Below are 18,058 nucleotides of genomic sequence, written 5' to 3' on the forward strand. Positions count from 1 at the left end.
TGTTTCGTTTAATGTGCTGGTTTTTGAAGTGAAATGGTAACGAGTCGTAATCTGTAAGTTATAACTGGTTTTTGAAGTTTGTTGTCTGGCGAACGTTCGTGTGGTAGTCCTAGTTTGCGTTTATTTAGTTTCGATACCATAACTTTGATCGGACTTGGGTTAAATGAAGAGAAGAGTCAACTATTGTGTATTGAAAAGAAAAATACTCTGTGGTATTACCATTGCTTCACTAAGACCAAATGCGAAGTTTAACTCTTGCAGAGAGAGGAACAATGGTGTTGAGTAGCTTTAGTCGATACGTTTTTAAGGTTGTTTTCGTGCTGTAAGGATTAGTTGTTTTCTAACTCTAATAGTTGGATTTTCCTCTACTGATGTTTTACTCCTGGCCAGCTTCTGTTGATATTCTTTATTCAGTATTTATACGCGGTGGGGACGGGTCTAATAAAATCAAACCCGAAACGGGAACGTGTGGAAAATTTTGCTAGCGGGGCGGGTGCGGGTTTTCCAAAACCCACCCAGTACCCTCTACCCGCCCCATAGCCATCCTTAATGGCAACTTCTTTGACTCTCTCTAATTGGGCCATTTATTTTACTGATTGGACACTTTTCTCAATTGGGCCACTAAGTTCAATTTGTTTTCGATTTTGTAACAATGTTTCTTTATTCTGATTTTTGATTTTCCTTTTCTAACATACTTTGGAACCGAACTGGAACACATGCAAGGGTTCGATTTATGCTCCGAAAATAATTTCAAAAACTCCACTTTTTTTATTCTCTTCGAAAATAACACTTATGATATTATTAGTCTTGATTTTCAAATTTCTTTCGATTTAGATTAAAAAATCTTCAAAACTTTTATAAATATAATATGATTTTTATTTTTTTTTGGTTTCAAAACTTTTGATTTGGATTCGATTGGTTCTATTTCTAGGTTACTAGAGACTTAAAATATTCCTGGAGAGAGTATTGAATGATAGCTAGGGCTACTAGATAATGTGTGTGAACTGAAATTTCGGCTGATTTTAGTGGGGGTGAGGTGGCTACAGGCGCATGATAGGATAGGGCAGGCCTATAGCTTTTAATTTTGCCAGACTCTATACTTAATAATAATAATTATTATTATTATTTAAGCATTTAACCTGGAAATTCAACCTTTTTTCTGCTCATCCAAAAAATAAAATATCTATTTGTACATATGTGACAAAGCCGATTTCAGACAATCTTGGGCATGGTGAACTATCTAATGTTATGCAATAGCGTCGCTATCGTTTTCCCCAGACCAATAAGTTAATAAAAAAAAAATAAAGAGTGTAAAGTAATCGAATATCTTACTTGATTTTATTATATATATGTTTTATCTAGAGATGAAACTAGAAACCAACAAAATTTTCGACATAAAACACAAATAAAAAAATAGCACCACGATTTTCCAAATCTAGCCTTGGTTATTTTCGAATTATTTTAACTTTTCTTTTCTAGTTTTCTATACTATTCGTTTCATATCGACCTTATATGTTATAAATAAAGTGTTTCGTAAATGCCCCACGAGCGATGATCTAATAGTTATGGCAACTAAGATTGTGTCAAATTGACTTAAGTTCGAATCAGCTGATTTCAATTTTTTCCGGTGCCGTGACACATATTTCACCAATTACTACTTCATTGACAATTGTATGACAACTTAAGTTGATTTACCCACCTTAATCATTGCCATTGTAAATTAATGCGGTTTACAACCTACCTACTATATTACTTTAATTAGGACAATTAACTTTAAACCTTTTTCTTTTTTTAAACTATGATGCCCCTTTTAGTCAAATTACTGCAGTTAAATGGATCTATCATTTTTTTTAACAAACATAATTGTTTAATCTTGGTCTTAATATTTTACATTATCATTAATTGACTATTTTGTGTTAACAATTAGGCTATATGCCACATAATTTTCGTAGCTTTAGGCCTTTTTAAGAGGTATTAAGACTTCTAATTCAATAAAATTTTGTCACTTACGCATTAAATTTTTTTAAGAGGTATTAGGGCATCTAATATTTTTATTTAAAAAAATCAATTTATGAGAGTGTTATTCCTTATGCATTTATGTAAATATATATATAAAAAATATATTTTATAAAAGGGTAAATTACAACCACCCCTGAGGTATGATCAATTTATGAAAAAACCCCCAACTATGATTTTTTCTTACATCTCCACTCTTATGGTGTCAAATTCGATATAATCATCTAGATTTCGTTGAATGTGCTCTAGTTTGTACTCGTTTTGTGTAAAAATATTGTTTCTGATGCACTGATATATACAAGCCAAAAAACACATATTATGATCATCTTGTTTCAAAATGTGGAATTCGAATGGGATAAAATGAGTACAAAAGTGATAATATTCCATATAATCTTAAAGATTTCATTAAATTTGAAACCGCGCGTAAGAAGATTTATAGTTGATGGGGTGTTTGTAATTACACAAACAAAATGAGTATTTTTGTAATTTAACCATACCTCAGTGGTAGTTTTAATTTACCCTTTATAAAATAATTGTAAACGTGACAGGACCCATTCAATCAAATTTGTCCATATTATGTTGAATTGAAGGCACAAAAACAAAATATGATCATGTTGGTATATCACTGCATGGCCACACATAATCATTCAATCATACACATTTTTTTAGTTTTCCTACTTTCCCACGTGGGAAAAGAAGATCGTATTTTACTAACAGAGATTATTATTATTAATTTAAAGTTAATTAACTATTTCTATTGTTCACAATACGATTAAATGAAACAAATTTAAAAAAAAAAAATTACTATAGTCGGAAAACAATTGTCTACTTTAAATCATACACCAGGAATAAATAAAGTCACCTTATTTTGTCATTTATTCAGTCAACTTTTTTGGGTCCATTCAGAAAAAAAAAAATCTATTCTATAATTTCACCACCCCAAATCCTGGCTTTGATTCTTGAAAAATAATACACAAACAGCTTTCTTTTGTAGTGCTACTTTTGTAATACTGCCAAAATTTTATAAATCTATCATCATTCACAAGAAACGATGAATATTGTATTGAGTAAATTTACACTATCGTATAATAATTGTTAAACTATGAGAGACGTAAACAACTCTAGGCTAATCATGTCTGACAAACTAGATTTAATCGACTGTTAACAAGCGATTCGATTCGAACATAGGTCGTCCCTTGCTGGGCGCTTTACATAACTTTTTTCTACAGATTGAAGGCATTCGGTTTCTTTTTGAAATAAAAGAACGAAAGAATATAATAATTAGGTCAATTTACGGCCACCCCCGAGATAAACACAAATATACAAAAATTCTCATGTTTGGATAGTTGCATCCACAATCTCAACTATGCATTGTTTTACGAAAAAATCCTCCGTCAAGAGGTAAAATAAACACTGTAAGGGTGGACGTGTAACAAAAAAAATAGTTGAGGAATGTGGTTATAATTACCTAAAACATGAATGATTTTTTCGTAATTTAAACATACCGCAGGGTTGCAGTAATTTGCCCTAGTAATTATTACAAACTCGGTGCCATTTATGATATTAGGTGATGTTATCAATTATTTCATGTTAAAGCTCTAAATTTTTATACCAAACATTTAATTTTTATTTGAATTTGGTTTCTCTAATGTCGTTTGGTGAATTAATTGAAGTCGTTATATTAATTTCTCAATTGCGAATTTCCTTAAATACCCCCAAACTTTCCACATCGCAATTTAATCACGTCGCAAAAATAATAACTACGTGGCACGTCGTTATTGGTCCACTTGTCGGATTGGTCCCCACTATTCACTCCCCCACTCTCACAGTGCAGATAGCACAGTCTATATATATACCCCTTCGTGTCAACCTATCTAAACTCTAATCTACCAGTCTACTATATAATTTCAAAATTTCCCAATTCAAAAATTTACACTTTTCATACACACACACACAACACACACTGCCGTCATTAATGCCCGCCTGCCTGCCTCTCTCACACTCTCTCTATCTCACTTGTTCTCCGTGATTTCTCTCTCTAAAACTATATGTGTACGTATCGATGCAGTACTTTTGGTTTTTCTCCTTCTCTCTCTCTCTGGCACTACTGTGTGTGAAGAGAGAGGCCCACACTCTTTCTCTCTCTAGAATGCGCTCTGTAATTTCCAACAACGTATATATTTTTTTCTTTCTCCTTTTCTGTTACATTGTGTGTGTGTGTTGGCGTGGAGTTTTTCCTCAATTTTCTCTCTCTAGAATGTGGTGGAAGATCTACTACTGACGGAGATTTTTTTTTTTGAATTTTTTTGTTGGAACTGTAGGTGTTTGAAAATGAGCTGAAGATGCTGCGCTAGGTTAAAAATGGCGACGGTATTCGAGGTGGTGTCGTGCCTTTTTCCGATAATTCCGATCAGATTTAGCCTCGCTTTTCTTTTGTGTCTCGGTTTTTGAAAATATAATATTCTTCTTCCTTTTTATCTTTTTATCCTTTTGCTCTTGTTGCCGTCTGCATAATTTGAATTTTCGAAAAAAAAAACAAACAATGGAGAGAGCTCGACACAGGAAATCGAAAAGCGCTTCTGGTATTGAAGGTAATTTTTCGTAATCTCTCGTCTCGTTTGATCCTTCGGGTACGAACAGTCATCTCGCTGCAGAACCTTTATCTAACCACGTTTTTGGTTTCTCTGAAGAGTAAATACTGTATCTAAGTCTGCAATTGCTTGTTAATGTTCAGATTAGTGTGTTTATTTTTTGGAGATTTTAATTTTTGGATAGAAGTTGAGCTTCTTCTTTAATTTCTTAGGCAGAAAAACTACACCTCAACGATAACTATAGTTTGCACTTTGCACGGTGAATTTTTACATTAGATGCTTTGATTTGAAATTTAAGGCTACTGCGCCGTGATTGATGGCTTTTGAAGCTAAAACAATAAGCAATTACTGTGGTTTTGACTCTCTTTGCGTCTATACAGAAATTCCAAACAATTTATTCTTTTGGTCCCCTTGCACAAAACTCTAATAATGATGGTGTTTTTTGAAAAAAGAAAAAAAGTTACTCAGTCGTTTAAGTGGCGGAAGGGAATCTTTCTCCATATGTTTGCTCTTTCTTGCTTCTGTGAGGCGCAAAGTCCTTAACAGAGGCTGATTTGATCATTAGCAGTCTTCATGCGTTGTTTTGTTGGCAAGTGGCATGAAAGAAACTTTTCTATATGAAAGAAACTTTTCTATAGTGGTTTCAGCTCTTTTGGATTTTCTACTCATGATGGGTTATAATTGCTGGGCCTAGTCCTTTATATACAAAACCTGATTATATTTTATCTTTGATTTGCATGATTTGCTGCGTTTTCCTGTAATTTTTTTAAGTATTTCAATTGATGCTTATCGCATAAGATTAAGATTGTTCTCTTGGAACTTTTATCCAGGAATTCGACATCAGAAACAGAAAGCTGTTTTAAGTTTGTCTTCGCATGCTCGTTCTTATATCGATGGAAGCAATAGGGATGACATGGTTTGTGTTATTTACTTTTTTATTGAATTTGCATTTGTAATTTGTTTTCTTTATTAAATGAGTTTCTCAAACGATAGAGTGGCTTTATGATTTAACAGTTTTCTATTTGGCCTCCACAGTTTATGCATGAGTTGGGGAACAGCCCCTTAGGAGGAGTTGCTGGTAAACCAATGAAAAAGTTACTGGCAGAAGAAATGTCAAAAGAAGTTGAGTCGAAGAGACGGACACCAAGTGTCATTGCCAGATTAATGGGTCTCGAAGGGCTGCCATCCCCTCGGCATGTTCACAGACAACCGAAAAGGTTTTCAGAAAGTCTCCCACAGAGAAATGTTTCATCAAATATCCAAAGAAATAGCCAACCACACGAAGGCCGATCAAATAGAAGACGGTCAACTGAGCAGCAAGAATTTAAGGATGTTTATGAGGATTTGGAGGCTTCGCATGTTGCGAATCGTCGTTGTTCTTCGAGATGGAGTGCCAGCTCGATTCTTACAAAACCAGAGATGGCACTCATTCAGCAGAAGTTTCTTGATGCAAAACGTCTTTCGACCGATGAAAAGCTTCAGGACTCTAAAGAGCTGGATGACACCTTAGAGATGCTTGACTCCAACAAGGACTTACTGCTGAGATTTCTCTGGCAACCGAATTCCTTGTTTATGAAGCATTTGCATGATGGACAAGTTGATCATGGGAATTCCCTTGGCAGTCATATAGCAGTCCTAAAGCCATCCAATTCCGAGAAGTACGAAAACAAAGCCAAAGTATTTGGATCCGAAAAAAATACTTCAAGTAAACACCATGCCACTTCTCATGTGAAACGTCAAGATGGTCTTTTACTTGAACCACACAGTCGACGGAGAGGTCATACTTCTCGCAATTCAACTCAATTAGACGCGGAGAAGGGTGAAAACATTCTTCCTACAAGGATTGTTGTTCTGAAGCCAAACCTAGGGAAGACGCAGAAAGCTGCCACATCTAATTCATCACCGGATTTCTCAAGTGGCTATCATCCCAGCTTGAAGAAGATAAAGGAATTTCAAAGTGTTGGAGGTAATGAAACAGAGTCGCGAAGGAGGAAGGACTCCTCTCATAAAATGGGATTATCAAAGTCCATGTCTAAAGAAGCTAGAGAAATAGCAAAGGAAATTACAACGAGAATGAGAGATGGCTCTGACGAGACTATGGATGCAAAGTCTTCCGGGTTCAGAGGATACATTGGTGACGAGAGTTCGTATGACCCAAACGAAAGTGATTCAGGCAATGAGTCGGAGGTGTTTAAATCTTGTAGAAAGTCCTTCGATGGTAGTAACTTGTGCAGGTATCCATCTCCGAGTTTGTTCGAAACGTCTGTAAATAGAGAAGCAAAGAAGCGATTATCTGAGAGGTGGAAGATGTCTCACAAGTATCAAGATTTGGAAATGATTAGCAAGGGCAGCACATTAGGCGAAATGCTTGCCTTTCCTGATAGGGAAACAAGGCCTAACCGTTTGAATGTTAAGACAAGTCCTGGTAATAATGGAACTGCTACTGGGGATTTTCCTCTAGGCATAAGTAGTAGAGATGGTTGGAAAGATGAAATAAGCAGAAATCCATCTCGTTCGAGATCGCTTCCTCCGTACACAGGTGGAAGGGGGAGAACTCATAGAATCACTTACCATGATGAGGTGGCAGAAGATAAGAAGCTGAGGCGTAGTGGTTCTGAACGTAATGGTAGAAGTAAGGTTCTAAAGGGAAATCCATGTCATAACGAAGATAGTTCTTCTAAAGATTCCAAGTCCAGGAGCAAGAAACTTCGTCCTTGTCGGTACGAATTTCTTAATGAGATAGACTCTTCATCAGAAGCCAACTTTGAGATTCAAATGGAGGCCAACAGTAAAGACTTATCTGAAGAGCATTCAGTATTTCAGATGAATGCAAAGTCCGACACTTGCAGAAGTCCTCCAGTTGATGTAATGATGGTTTCTGGATCTGGGAACTCAACCCTGCCTTCGGAATACCCCGGCCACAACTCTACTCTTCATAATGAAGAGGATTCCAGCCTGCAGGTATTGATCGTCACTTCCCTTGAGCAAGAGTATTTTTTTTACTGCACCCTTCAATATACCTATTATTTTTCTTCACTTTAGTTATGCTGGGAAGGGTTTATCCTCTCCTTCAACTTTCGGTAAATTGCCATGCATTGAATAAACGTATGTAGAGGTGTTGCTTTAAATGGTGCTGATTGTTGCTACTTGAGTACACCATTGTATTACTTAATTACCAGATATCTGTTTAGCCATTTCACAGTCATTCCTTCTTTATTTGTTTCCTGTTATGCACTAATAACCTGGAAGTCATAACAATTTACGAAAAAAGATGGCTCTTCATACTTCACAATAATTTTTCCACAAGTCAAATTATCATTTCAATCCTGTGGTATACATTCATCATTGGTTCTAGTAGTCCAATATATATTTGACTATTCTAAAATACTATGTTGTCATTCTTTAAAGAGGATTGGTTCTGGGAGGGAGGTGGAAAACGTGTGCAATCAAAGTATCCTTTTCCGATATTGTTTATGGAGTTATTACTTATTATTATCGTCGGTTCATATGTTAGTTGGGCTACTTTTATTTTTTCAAGATGCAGGGTGCAATACTAACTGAACTCCTTTAACTTTTATGTATAACAAGCACTTCGTTTATATGTGATATTTCAGGCATTGCACAATGGACCGCCCAAACAAGACTCTTCTTCCTTGCATTGCCTTGGAGCTGAACCGGATTATCCTAGTCCAATCTCAGTTCTTGAGGTCCCGTTTACAGAAGAAACATCATCCTCCGAAAGTTTTGAGAGAGTCGGTGCTGAACTTCATGGTAAGAAACTGTGACTCTTTTCAGTCGACTTCATGTAATACGATTCAAAATGAAAATTTTGGTCCATGCATGATGATATAAGACATAATTATTTTATTTTATATTATTATTATTATTATTATTATTGTTTTTTGTTTAGAACTCAGGATGCAACTCCAGCTGCTCAAGATGGAGAAGGGTGCATGTGCTGAGGCGTTCACACTTGTTCCAATTGAGGAAGAAGTCACACAGCCATCTCCAAATTTTTCCGAAGAAAAGTACGAATTAGGAGACCAAGGCTGGGAAATCTCCTACGTTCTTGATGTGCTAATCGATTCTGGTATCGAAGAATCTGACTTCAATATATTCGAAACATCGTGGTATTCACGAGATTGCCCTTTGGACCCGAAATTGTTCAACAAACTCGAGAAAAAATACAGCGACGAAAACTCGAGTTCCGAAAGGAGATTGCTGTTCGACAAAGTAAATTCAGCACTGGTGGAGATTTTCGAAGAGCACGTTGACTTATGCCCGTGGGTGATGCCGAAATTAGCAGGGCAGAATTGTAAATTGCAGAATGAAGGGATTAGAGATGCTATTGAGAAGTTGATCAATCAAGACTTCGCCAGCCTGGAGAGATTGGATAGAGAACTCGACCGGGATATGCAGTGGTCGGGTTTTAAAGGCGAGATTGATATAATTGGTAGCGAAATCGAGAAGCTGTTGATAGATGATATGATAATTGAGGTTCTGTGTAACTGATTTTTATTTTTTTAAATAGGTAACTTTTAATTGAAGGGGTGTAGAGGTAATTAGGTGGTAAGATAGGGAGATGAGAAAGAAAAATGTTGGTTACGTAAAGAATGGTAATAAATATATTGAGTTGAATCAAATGTTGTGAGCCAATTATTGTGCTTATGCATTGTGAGTTGTAGTAATATTTTCTTTAGTTTCCAAAATGTTGTAGATGTTGCTGAAATGGATTTTTGCATCTTCTATTGAAATCTTTAAACTTTTGACGTTTTAGTATTTTACCTTTTGAACGAAAAAAAAAAAGTTGTACGGGCATACTTGCACCAGCGTTGAAATTGTCCATGTTTGGCCAAAATTGGACGGAATTCAAATCACGTGCATTCTAGGTGAATAAGAGTGGGGGTATATTAGTCTTTTCCACCTACACCCATTTTGAAAAGAAGCAGGATCAAAGTGGTGTGGGAGGAAAAGACTAATTTACCCCAACTCTATTTACCTTGAATTGATTTGGATTCCGTTCAATTTTGGTCTAAAATTGACAATTTAGGCGACGATGAATAAAAAAAAGTTTAATTTAGTAAATCGACACAGGAAAAAAAAAAATCGACTTTCATTTATTCAGCTAATTATTTGATAAATAGCAAGCAGTCCCCTTATATTCAAATTGACTGCATGAAAGCCAAGACACAAGAGCGGCCGCCACCTTATAAACTTGGAATCGGCGGCGGAGGTGGCGGAAGAGCCTCCCTTTTAACGCTGTGCGGCGGTTCTTTCGGGATCGACGGTCCACTACGCTTCTCCCATTCTACACTGCTCGGCGGTTCCTTAGGTGTCGACGGTCCGCTCCGCTTCTCCCAATCTACGCTGCTCGGCGGCTCTTTCGGTGTCGACGGTCCACTACGCTTCTCCCATTCTACACTGCTCGGCGGTTCCTTAGGTGTCGACGGTCCGCTCCGCTTCTCCCAATCTACACTGCTCGGCGGCTCTTTCGGTGTCGACGGTCCACTCCGCTTCTCCCATTCTACACTGCTCGGCGGTTCCTTAGGTGTCGACGGTCCGCTCCGCTTCCCCCAATCTACACTGCTCGGCGGCTCTTTCGGTGTCGACGGTCCGCTCCGCTTCTCCCAATCTACGCTGCGCGGCGGCTCTTTCGGTGTCGACGGTCCGCTGCGTTTCTCCCCCTGTAGAGATGATTTCCCGGCGCTTTGCGCCTCCTCTTTCTTCATCCCCAGAGATCTGGCATTCGAATCGTAAGAGCCAAATCCCAAAATTAGGGCTAAAATCAGCGTGATCAGAAAAATCTTCGAGTTTTTCATGTTTTTCTATTTTCCGAAGAAAATCGAATTGCTGGTATGATTTTTTGTAATTAATCTCCACACCATAGTTGTTGTATATATATACACAGAACATATGGTTGGGCATTGATTGAGATTACAGTAATCTGATTACAGGAATCTAGAATTTTGATCTGATCCATATATAACATTATAACGTCAGAATCAAAACGTGCTCATTAAATATTCTTTTTTTGAAAAATGTTATGTATTTAATAATATATAATCAATTCGTATACATGCACATTTATTTTTATAATATAATACATGAACCGGCAAAATTAGGTGTTAGTACACACTCATTTGTATGTTATGTATATCTATTTACTAACTAGGTGTAACATCTAACTATTCGTGAATCGGCAGTCAGATGATATATACTCCTGTCATTTTTCACTTTGGCACAAATCTTAAGAATCTCAATAAATATGTCTTGATTTTAGGAAAATAAATATTGATGGACCAAAATACCCTTATTTATTAATTAATGCAGGAAGAGTGCTGTGGAGTTAATGAGGGTAAAATTGAAAAGTAAACAGTTAATGCATCATTGAAATTGTAAAGTGACAGATAATATGGAACAAAATAAATTCTCAAAAGAGAGAAATATTATAGAACAGAGGGAGTATATAGCAAAGATTGGTTATCATCATAAAATTATAAATTTATTATATTAATAAAACTCGTATTCGATTGCATGAATAAATACACAAACGGATTAAAGTTAACGAGCTCTTCTCTCGGCCGCCGGATGGTTGGGATCATAAGGGGCCGGACCCGACGGGGGAATCGGAACTCCTCTGGGGAGCCGTCCGATTATCATCTTCCTCTGATTGGTCGAAATTGGACGGACGCGATGAACCGGTGGAATGTAGGGTTCATCTCTCGATGGACCAGATGGGGGAATCGGAACTCCTCTCGGGAGCTGTCCGATTATCATCTTCCTCTGATTGGTCGAAATTGGACGGACACGATGAACCGGTGGAATGTAGGGTTCATCTCTCGATGGACCAGATGGGGGAATCGGGACTCCTTTCGGCAGCCGTCCGATTATCATCGCCTTCTCTTCGGCGGTTGTGATGATTTCTTTGTTCCCAATCACCAAAACCAGAATCGCTTGTAAAAGAATTGCACAAAACAGAATTTGAGTTATCTTCATATCTTCTAGAAAATAAAATAATTAAAATTTTATATTCTTTCCGAATCCTCTAATGTGGAGGCGCCCCTACTTATATAAGTGGGAATATAATTATAATATAAGTTGATTCACTTTATCAGATTGGTGCGTTTTTTTTTTTTTTTTGAATTTTTAGGAAATTTAAGATTAATACAATCTATTCAAAGATTTATAGCATAATTTATTTCCAATTATTATTATTTTGAAAATCCATCATAAAGTTAGATATGATTTCGTGTAAACCATTGAAGATTGAGACAATTTTTTAAGGGTTTCTTTTGACCAAGATTCAACTCTTTTGGTCTTTAATTTAGTACACTTGATTGGTATTACTCAAATAAAATAACTTTTTATCCTTATCAGCACAATTTGATTTTTTTACAAGAAAACCCATCAAAAAATTACTTGATTGGTATTACTCAAATAAAATAACTTTTTATCCTTATCAGCACAATTTGATTTTTTTACAAGAAAAACCATCAAAAACTTATCCGTGGACCATTAATATATCTAAAATGGTAAATACATGAGGACTTTTAGTAAATGCAGATCATTTTTATTTAATTATTTTTAAAAAAGAATCCCAGTCCAATTATTTATCATCTATTTAACTTTATTGTTCTAGATAAAAGTCCCAATTTTACTCTTATATTTAAATTTATTATATTTAGTGTTGAATTTCTAAATTTAATATTGGTTATTTTACTTTTAGAGTTAAATTGGGGAAAAACACTAAACTCAAAATGTGTCCTGAAATTGAAAAAATAGAGGTTTTACTTCGAGCGGAGAATTTTTGTAGATTAAAAACATACAAAAATGGTGGAAAATTTCGAAATAGGAAAACTTCACAAATCCAGAAAAAACGACCGCGTCTGCACTAGACATAACTAGTCTGTGTTATATATGCTAAAATTTGATAAACTCATATTTTGATGATTAAATAATGCAATGTTTTGGCAAATAATAAAGGTTTTAAATAGAGTTTTGGTGCTATATTTGAATTTATAAAATAAAATATTCTACGTTTACTGAAAGACGTGTATTTATTTATGTTCTTAATCATATTTTTTATTTATTTAGAAATGCATTTCTTTTCAAGAAATGACATAAGTTTTCTTCTATTGACTACATTCATTGATATATTTTTCATATTGAGAGCTATTTTTTATTATATTTTTCCTTTATTATTCAATCTTTTAAGGCCTCGTTTGCTTACCTATATCAGATTACATTGGATTAAGTGAGATTGGATTAATACTTCACTAACTAATTAATTATTTAATCAGTAAGATGTTTGATTCGTTAGATTAAATCTTGTATTAAATTTGTTAAATTCTAGTATTGAATGTGAATTGTTTAAAAAGTATTTTAATTAAAAAAATTAAGATATGGTTGTAAGGTTAAAATTGTATTTTCCTCTTTTAGTCACCCCTACAAAATTAATCGCAGGGAAGAAATGCTACTAATTTAACCAAATAATAGCACTTAATTGCGGGTTTTGAGTGTAGTAGCGGACTTGACTAAATACGAATCTCGTCAACCAAACATCTTACTAACCCATACTATTTAGTTAATAGAGATTAATAGCACTAAGCAAACAAGGACTAAATATTATTTTCGACGTTCATTAACATTACTTTTGCATGGGAAATGCCATCAAACTCTTACTTCATTTTCTTATGTTGTAATTTGAGCGATTAAATAAAGTACAATGGTTGATTAATTACCATCATAGATAAAATAATGACTTTTATTATAATTAAACTTCCATTATTTAATTTGATTACAGGGAAGTTATACTTATATATATATATATATATATATATATATATATATATATATATATATATATAGATCCGTCATCGAACCCGGCGGCGGCGGCAGTGGTGGCGGAAACTTAACGAGCTCTCCTCTCAGCCGCCGGAACGTTGGGGGAAATCTGACGGCTAATATGGCGGCGGCGGCGGTGGAACTTCAGGGGGGTACTGGGACGGACCAGATGGGGGATGGAAGATTCCTTTCGGCAGCCGTCCGATTACCATCTTATTCCGATCGGCGGAAATCTGACGGCTGTAATATGGCTCCGGCGGCGGTGGAACGTTGGGGTACTCTGACGGACCAGATGGGGGATGGAAGATTCCTTTCGGCAGCCGTCCGATTATCATTTTTTGGACGGTGGTGATTTCTTCTTTCGGAAGCCCTAAAACAACAATTGCTTGTAAAACAATTGCACACAGCATAATTTGAATTATCTTCATCTTTTAATTTCCAAAAAAATATAATTAAATTGTATATTATAATTGTTTGATAATTCAATTATGTTCTGTTTGCTATATATATATAAGATATGAGGTGGGGAGTATTGATTTGAGTAAAGTTTAATTAAAATTGGGTTGATTTAATTTTATTTGATTTGAAAAATCATATTGGTTTATTTTTTAGGTATATTGTGTTAATATATTACATATATTGCTTTTTTTTATTTGTGATTCGTTTCTGTTACCATATTCTTTTCTGTAATTTATTATTTTTGGAGAATGTGATATATATAATATATTATTTGAAATTATTATTATTAGGGAATCAATTAAAACGGATTACGAACTAATATAGTAGTAAATCCATTATCGTTTGGAAAGTGTGATATATATTATATACTATATAATAGAGTACTTTATTTATTATTACTATTATTGAGGAATTAATTTGAAATTGCCTAATTAGGTTGTTATCTCCCTTAATTTTAGCCAACAATTAAAAAAAAAAAAAAAAAAAATAAATAAATAAATAAACCCCACCCCCCTCTCTTTTTTTTTTTTCCTTTTTTAATACTCTTTTCTTTCTCTGTCTATAGACGTTTTTTTGGCTTTGTACGTGTATTAAGAATTTCATTATAGTTAAAAAAAGAAAAAAATGCTGAAAAGAATTAACCATGGTATAAATTGGAAATTTAGTAATTAAGGTTGGAAATTTAAATTGACAGATAATACAAATGAAAAAAATTCAATTTTGTTTAAGATACTATAGTAGCTAGAACCTCGATAAATTAATAAAATAATAGTTTATTCTGGTCCCGACTCGTTAAAAACATACTAAATTATTATTAGTCCAATAATTTAATATTTCACTAAATTAATAGAATTCTGCTAGTTATCACTTCGTTAATTTATAGAGAATTAAATGTAGTAATAAAACAACATAAAAACAATCCTCATAAAAAACAAAGCAAATGCAATCAACCAACAAAGGGATTCAACAAAACAATATAAAACAATCATCAAAATTCAACGAACTCAAAAAAAAAAAAAAAAAAAAAAAAATAATAATAATAATAATAATAATAATAATAATAATAATAATAATAATAATAATAATAATAATAATAATAATAAAATTCAAGGATCATAAGGGCCAATGGGATCAAGCTGCCTACAAATCTCCAAATAAGTGAGATACAAAACCCTATCTTTAGCACCAGTTCTATGATTCTTGGTATGCTTACAGAAATACTTCAACTCAGCGAGTTTGCAGCACCCAATCAACTCACCGAGAAACAAGAACAGCCAGTTAATCGACTTCTTCTTCGTCGTCAACACGGGCTTCACGCAGTTACCCTGCCCGCAGAATCTGCAGTCGGGCAGGGTCGGGTTCATCCACGCCGCCGGCGCACGCTGCCTCATCTCCTCCCTGTTCCGCACCACGTAACTCGCCACCGCCCTAAACTTTTCATGCAGGTCGAACTCCACCTCGTACGTCCTCTCGCACCTCTTGCACTGCACGTCTCCGGCGATCCTGCTTATCCCGCTCGCCTGCAGGTGGCGGAGGTCGTGCACGGCGGCGCGCCGCGACGTGGCCCATGGATACGGCGGCGGGATGGCTCCTGCTCCGGCTACAGCTACGGCGGTTTGCTTTGGGCTGCGGCGGCGGTGGGGACGCTGGTGGCGCGTGGAGATACGGACATTTGTTGACCATGGTGGTGGAGTTGTTGTGGAGAGGGAGAGGTTGAGGTGGTGTTCGTCGTTGCCTCCATTGTTGTTGTTCATATTTGTTGGGAGATGGAGAAAATTAATGATTTAATTAATAATTTAATTTGTTGGTTTAAAATTAGAAAATTTAACAGATTTTGAGAAAAAACTTGGGTTTGTTTACTATAAATCGCAACGCACACCCTATCTTAGGGATTTATTTTGAAGATTAACACGTGGCATAATTTTGCATATTGGTAATAATTAATATTTTTATTTTTATTTAATTGCAATAAAAATTATTATTATTGTTATTATTATTATTATTATTATTATTATTATTATTATTATTATTATTAGTATTATTATTATTATTATTATTATTATTATTATTGCACTATAGATCTTTGGTACTAACTACTAATAAAGTAATAATACTATTTCACAATCGATATTCTTTTGAAATATTACATTTGTTGATTAATTGTAATATTAATTAAAAATTAAGGAAATTAGTGAGACGCCTGAGTATTGTACTCCATTTTTCCCATATTATTTGTATTTTTAGATTCTCGATTAAGCATTAATTGCGTTATTTTCGGTTACTCTTTACCACACAAACAATAATTGCCAAGGATATTTTAGTAATTCTATTTGGAGAAAAAATAGGATCAATCATCTATACACTGACCAAGCATCAATATTTACGGATAAATTGCATGCAAAACTCTAATTGCACATTGGCATAATAATCGGGTTCTCTGTTATTAGTTAAAAATCGATGTTTCTTTTCTAATTCAAATTAATACACACAAAATTTGTATTTATAATATTATTTAAAAAAATTGAAATTACGCTGAAAAATTATCTATTATATAACATATTTGCGAAAAATTATTTGATCTGATCATGAAAAAAATCAATAAAATGTGGAATATATAAAATATTTTACTTGCTATGAATTATATATAGTGTGACGTGTTCTTTATCATTGTCAATTATTAATCTTCTCATGATAAACATGTTATATTTAATTATTGCACAACCGATGTCACGAAACCGACCTTAGCTCAGTTGGTAGAGCGGAGGACTGTAGTAGGAAATTCCTGATAGATATCCTTAGGTCGCTGGTTCGAATCCGGCAGGTCGGATTTCATGTTTTTATCTTTTTTTTGGCGGAAAAAAAAAAGCTAGAGTTGGAACTCAAAAAACTCGAGTTCGATCATTTTTATAGTCGGCTCAGCTCGTTTACCACCCATATCTGAGACAATTGTTTTTTTTTTTTGGTAAATAGTAAATACAAACTTAATGAGAAAAAAGAAGAAAAGAAGATGAGGGTGCAACACATGAACTTTCAGTGCCACCTACAAACATATGCATAAGCAAATCTACTTACCAAATTTTAAGTTCAAAACCAAATCTATTATAAAATTGATACACTAAAACCAAATTCTCGCAGCACTGAAATGAAATTACACCACACTTTTTTGTTTTTTCCTTAATTAAAACAAGAACCGTTTATCTGTAACATGATATGCTGCACCATCTCCTTTATTCTCGAATTCCAACGAGTTACTCCGATTGAGCGGCGGCGGAGGCGGCGGGGTGGATGAAGAAATGGTGGGAGGCCAAAGTTGCGCATTCTTGACCTTCGATATGCTCGAGAGCACCTCCACCGGAGTTACTTTTCCGGTGACAGTCACCTTCTTTGCTGCAAAGTCTATGTTGAAAGATTTCACTCCTGCACAAACAAATAGTAGTAGTACCAAGGGCAATTTAGTAATTTACAACTATATATACACACATAGGTTATTTATTATTTGTTGAGAAATATAAAAAAGACCTTCCATTCTTGAAATATGCTTTCTCATTTTCCTTTCACATCCTCTGCAGTGCAAAGACACTCTTAGCACAACCACCTGCAAAATAATTAAAAAAAAAAACAAAAAAACAAAAGAAATTCCAATTAAATAATTACTAATACAAAAAAGAATATTTAATTAGCATGAGAAACACAAGAACCTGATCATGATCAGTAGAAGAAGCAGATGAAAAGGATGGTGGTTTCGTATAATTAGCAATGGGAGTTTCCGATTTGAGCGACGGAACGAAATCGGAGTCGTTGAGGACGAGGTTTTGATCGGTACTCAACAAGAACCTAGTAGAAGAGCCTGGTGAAGGGGTGATAAAATCACCTGGCTTGGTACAGAGGAAGCTCCTCCTTCCAGTAGCAGTAGTAGTAGTAGTAGTGATTTTGATACTCTCACCGTCACCGCCACCGTCGGTAATATCGATATTTTTCTTGTGATTGGAGTGATCAACATTTTCCTTCAAAGGGATTTTTTTATTCCTTTTCTTCTTCTTTTGGTGAGGTGGAGGGATGGCTTGTATGGAGTAAGTTGACGATCTTCTGGAGTCGGTGATTATCGGGTTGTGTCGGTCGATGGCGGGGCTGCTGCTGCCGGCGGCGGC

General features: G+C 35.1%; 3 protein-coding genes and 1 non-coding gene across 6 annotated transcripts in view; 2 read left to right on the forward strand and 2 right to left on the reverse strand.

The window, feature by feature from the left end:
* Window positions 1–3,892: 3,892 nt before the first annotated feature.
* LOC105952914 (uncharacterized) lies at window positions 3,893–9,250 on the forward strand. 3 transcript variants are annotated; one of them, XM_012976510.2, is made up of 6 exons: window positions 3,893–4,189; window positions 4,338–4,607; window positions 5,438–5,523; window positions 5,643–7,568; window positions 8,222–8,378; window positions 8,518–9,250. In XM_012976510.2, the coding sequence occupies exons 2-6, from the start codon at window positions 4,559–4,561 to the stop codon at window positions 9,117–9,119; spliced, it is 2,820 nt and encodes a 939-aa protein (XP_012831964.1). In that variant the 5' UTR covers window positions 3,893–4,189; window positions 4,338–4,558; the 3' UTR covers window positions 9,120–9,250. The 3 variants fall into 3 exon arrangements, with proteins under 3 accessions (XP_012831964.1, XP_088681038.1, XP_012831962.1); XM_088824912.1 differs by having other exon boundaries at window positions 3,893–4,068; XM_012976508.2 differs by lacking the exon at window positions 3,893–4,189 and having other exon boundaries at window positions 4,228–4,607.
* Window positions 9,251–14,804: 5,554 nt separating this feature from the next.
* Window positions 14,805–15,670, reverse strand: LOC105952706 (uncharacterized). Its single transcript, XM_012976291.2, has one exon. It carries the CDS (start codon window positions 15,662–15,664, stop codon window positions 15,017–15,019), a length of 648 nt encoding a protein of 215 aa, XP_012831745.2. The 5' UTR covers window positions 15,665–15,670; the 3' UTR covers window positions 14,805–15,016.
* Window positions 15,671–16,645: 975 nt separating this feature from the next.
* On the forward strand, window positions 16,646–16,737 carry TRNAY-GUA (transfer RNA tyrosine (anticodon GUA)). The gene is given in 2 exon segments: window positions 16,646–16,682; window positions 16,702–16,737. It is a non-coding gene; the product is annotated as a tRNA-Tyr (tRNA).
* Window positions 16,738–16,879: 142 nt separating this feature from the next.
* LOC105952779 (protein SODIUM POTASSIUM ROOT DEFECTIVE 2) overlaps window positions 16,880–18,058 on the reverse strand; it is a 1,448-nt gene continuing 269 nt past the window's right edge. Inside the window, exons 1-3 of the mRNA XM_012976358.2 lie at window positions 17,609–18,058; window positions 17,430–17,505; window positions 16,880–17,327 (exon numbers count right to left, since the gene is read on the reverse strand). The exon at window positions 17,609–18,058 is cut by the window's right edge and continues 269 nt beyond it. Of these exons, the coding sequence (XP_012831812.2) occupies window positions 17,089–17,327; window positions 17,430–17,505; window positions 17,609–18,058 (765 nt within the window). The 3' untranslated portion in view covers window positions 16,880–17,088. The remainder of the gene's footprint in view (window positions 17,328–17,429; window positions 17,506–17,608) is intronic.

This window comes from Erythranthe guttata, chromosome 10 (genome assembly GCF_056151865.1).
Source record: "Erythranthe guttata isolate IM_541 chromosome 10, IM_541, whole genome shotgun sequence".
Classification (NCBI taxonomy): Eukaryota; Viridiplantae; Streptophyta; class Magnoliopsida; order Lamiales; family Phrymaceae; genus Erythranthe; species Erythranthe guttata.

Excerpts from the sequence above, each read along its gene's own strand:
- LOC105952914 (XM_012976510.2), top strand. The coding sequence starts at position 4,559 with ATGGAGAGAGCTCGACACAGGAAATCGAAAAGCGCTTCTGGTATTGAA. Across the intron at positions 4,608-5,437 it reads AAGCGCTTCTGGTATTGAAG|GAATTCGACATCAGAAACAG; the intron begins GTAATTTTTCGT and ends ACTTTTATCCAG. Across the intron at positions 5,524-5,642 it reads GAAGCAATAGGGATGACATG|TTTATGCATGAGTTGGGGAA; the intron begins GTTTGTGTTATT and ends TGGCCTCCACAG.
- LOC105952706 (XM_012976291.2), bottom strand. The coding sequence starts at position 15,664 with ATGAACAACAACAATGGAGGCAACGACGAACACCACCTCAACCTCTCC.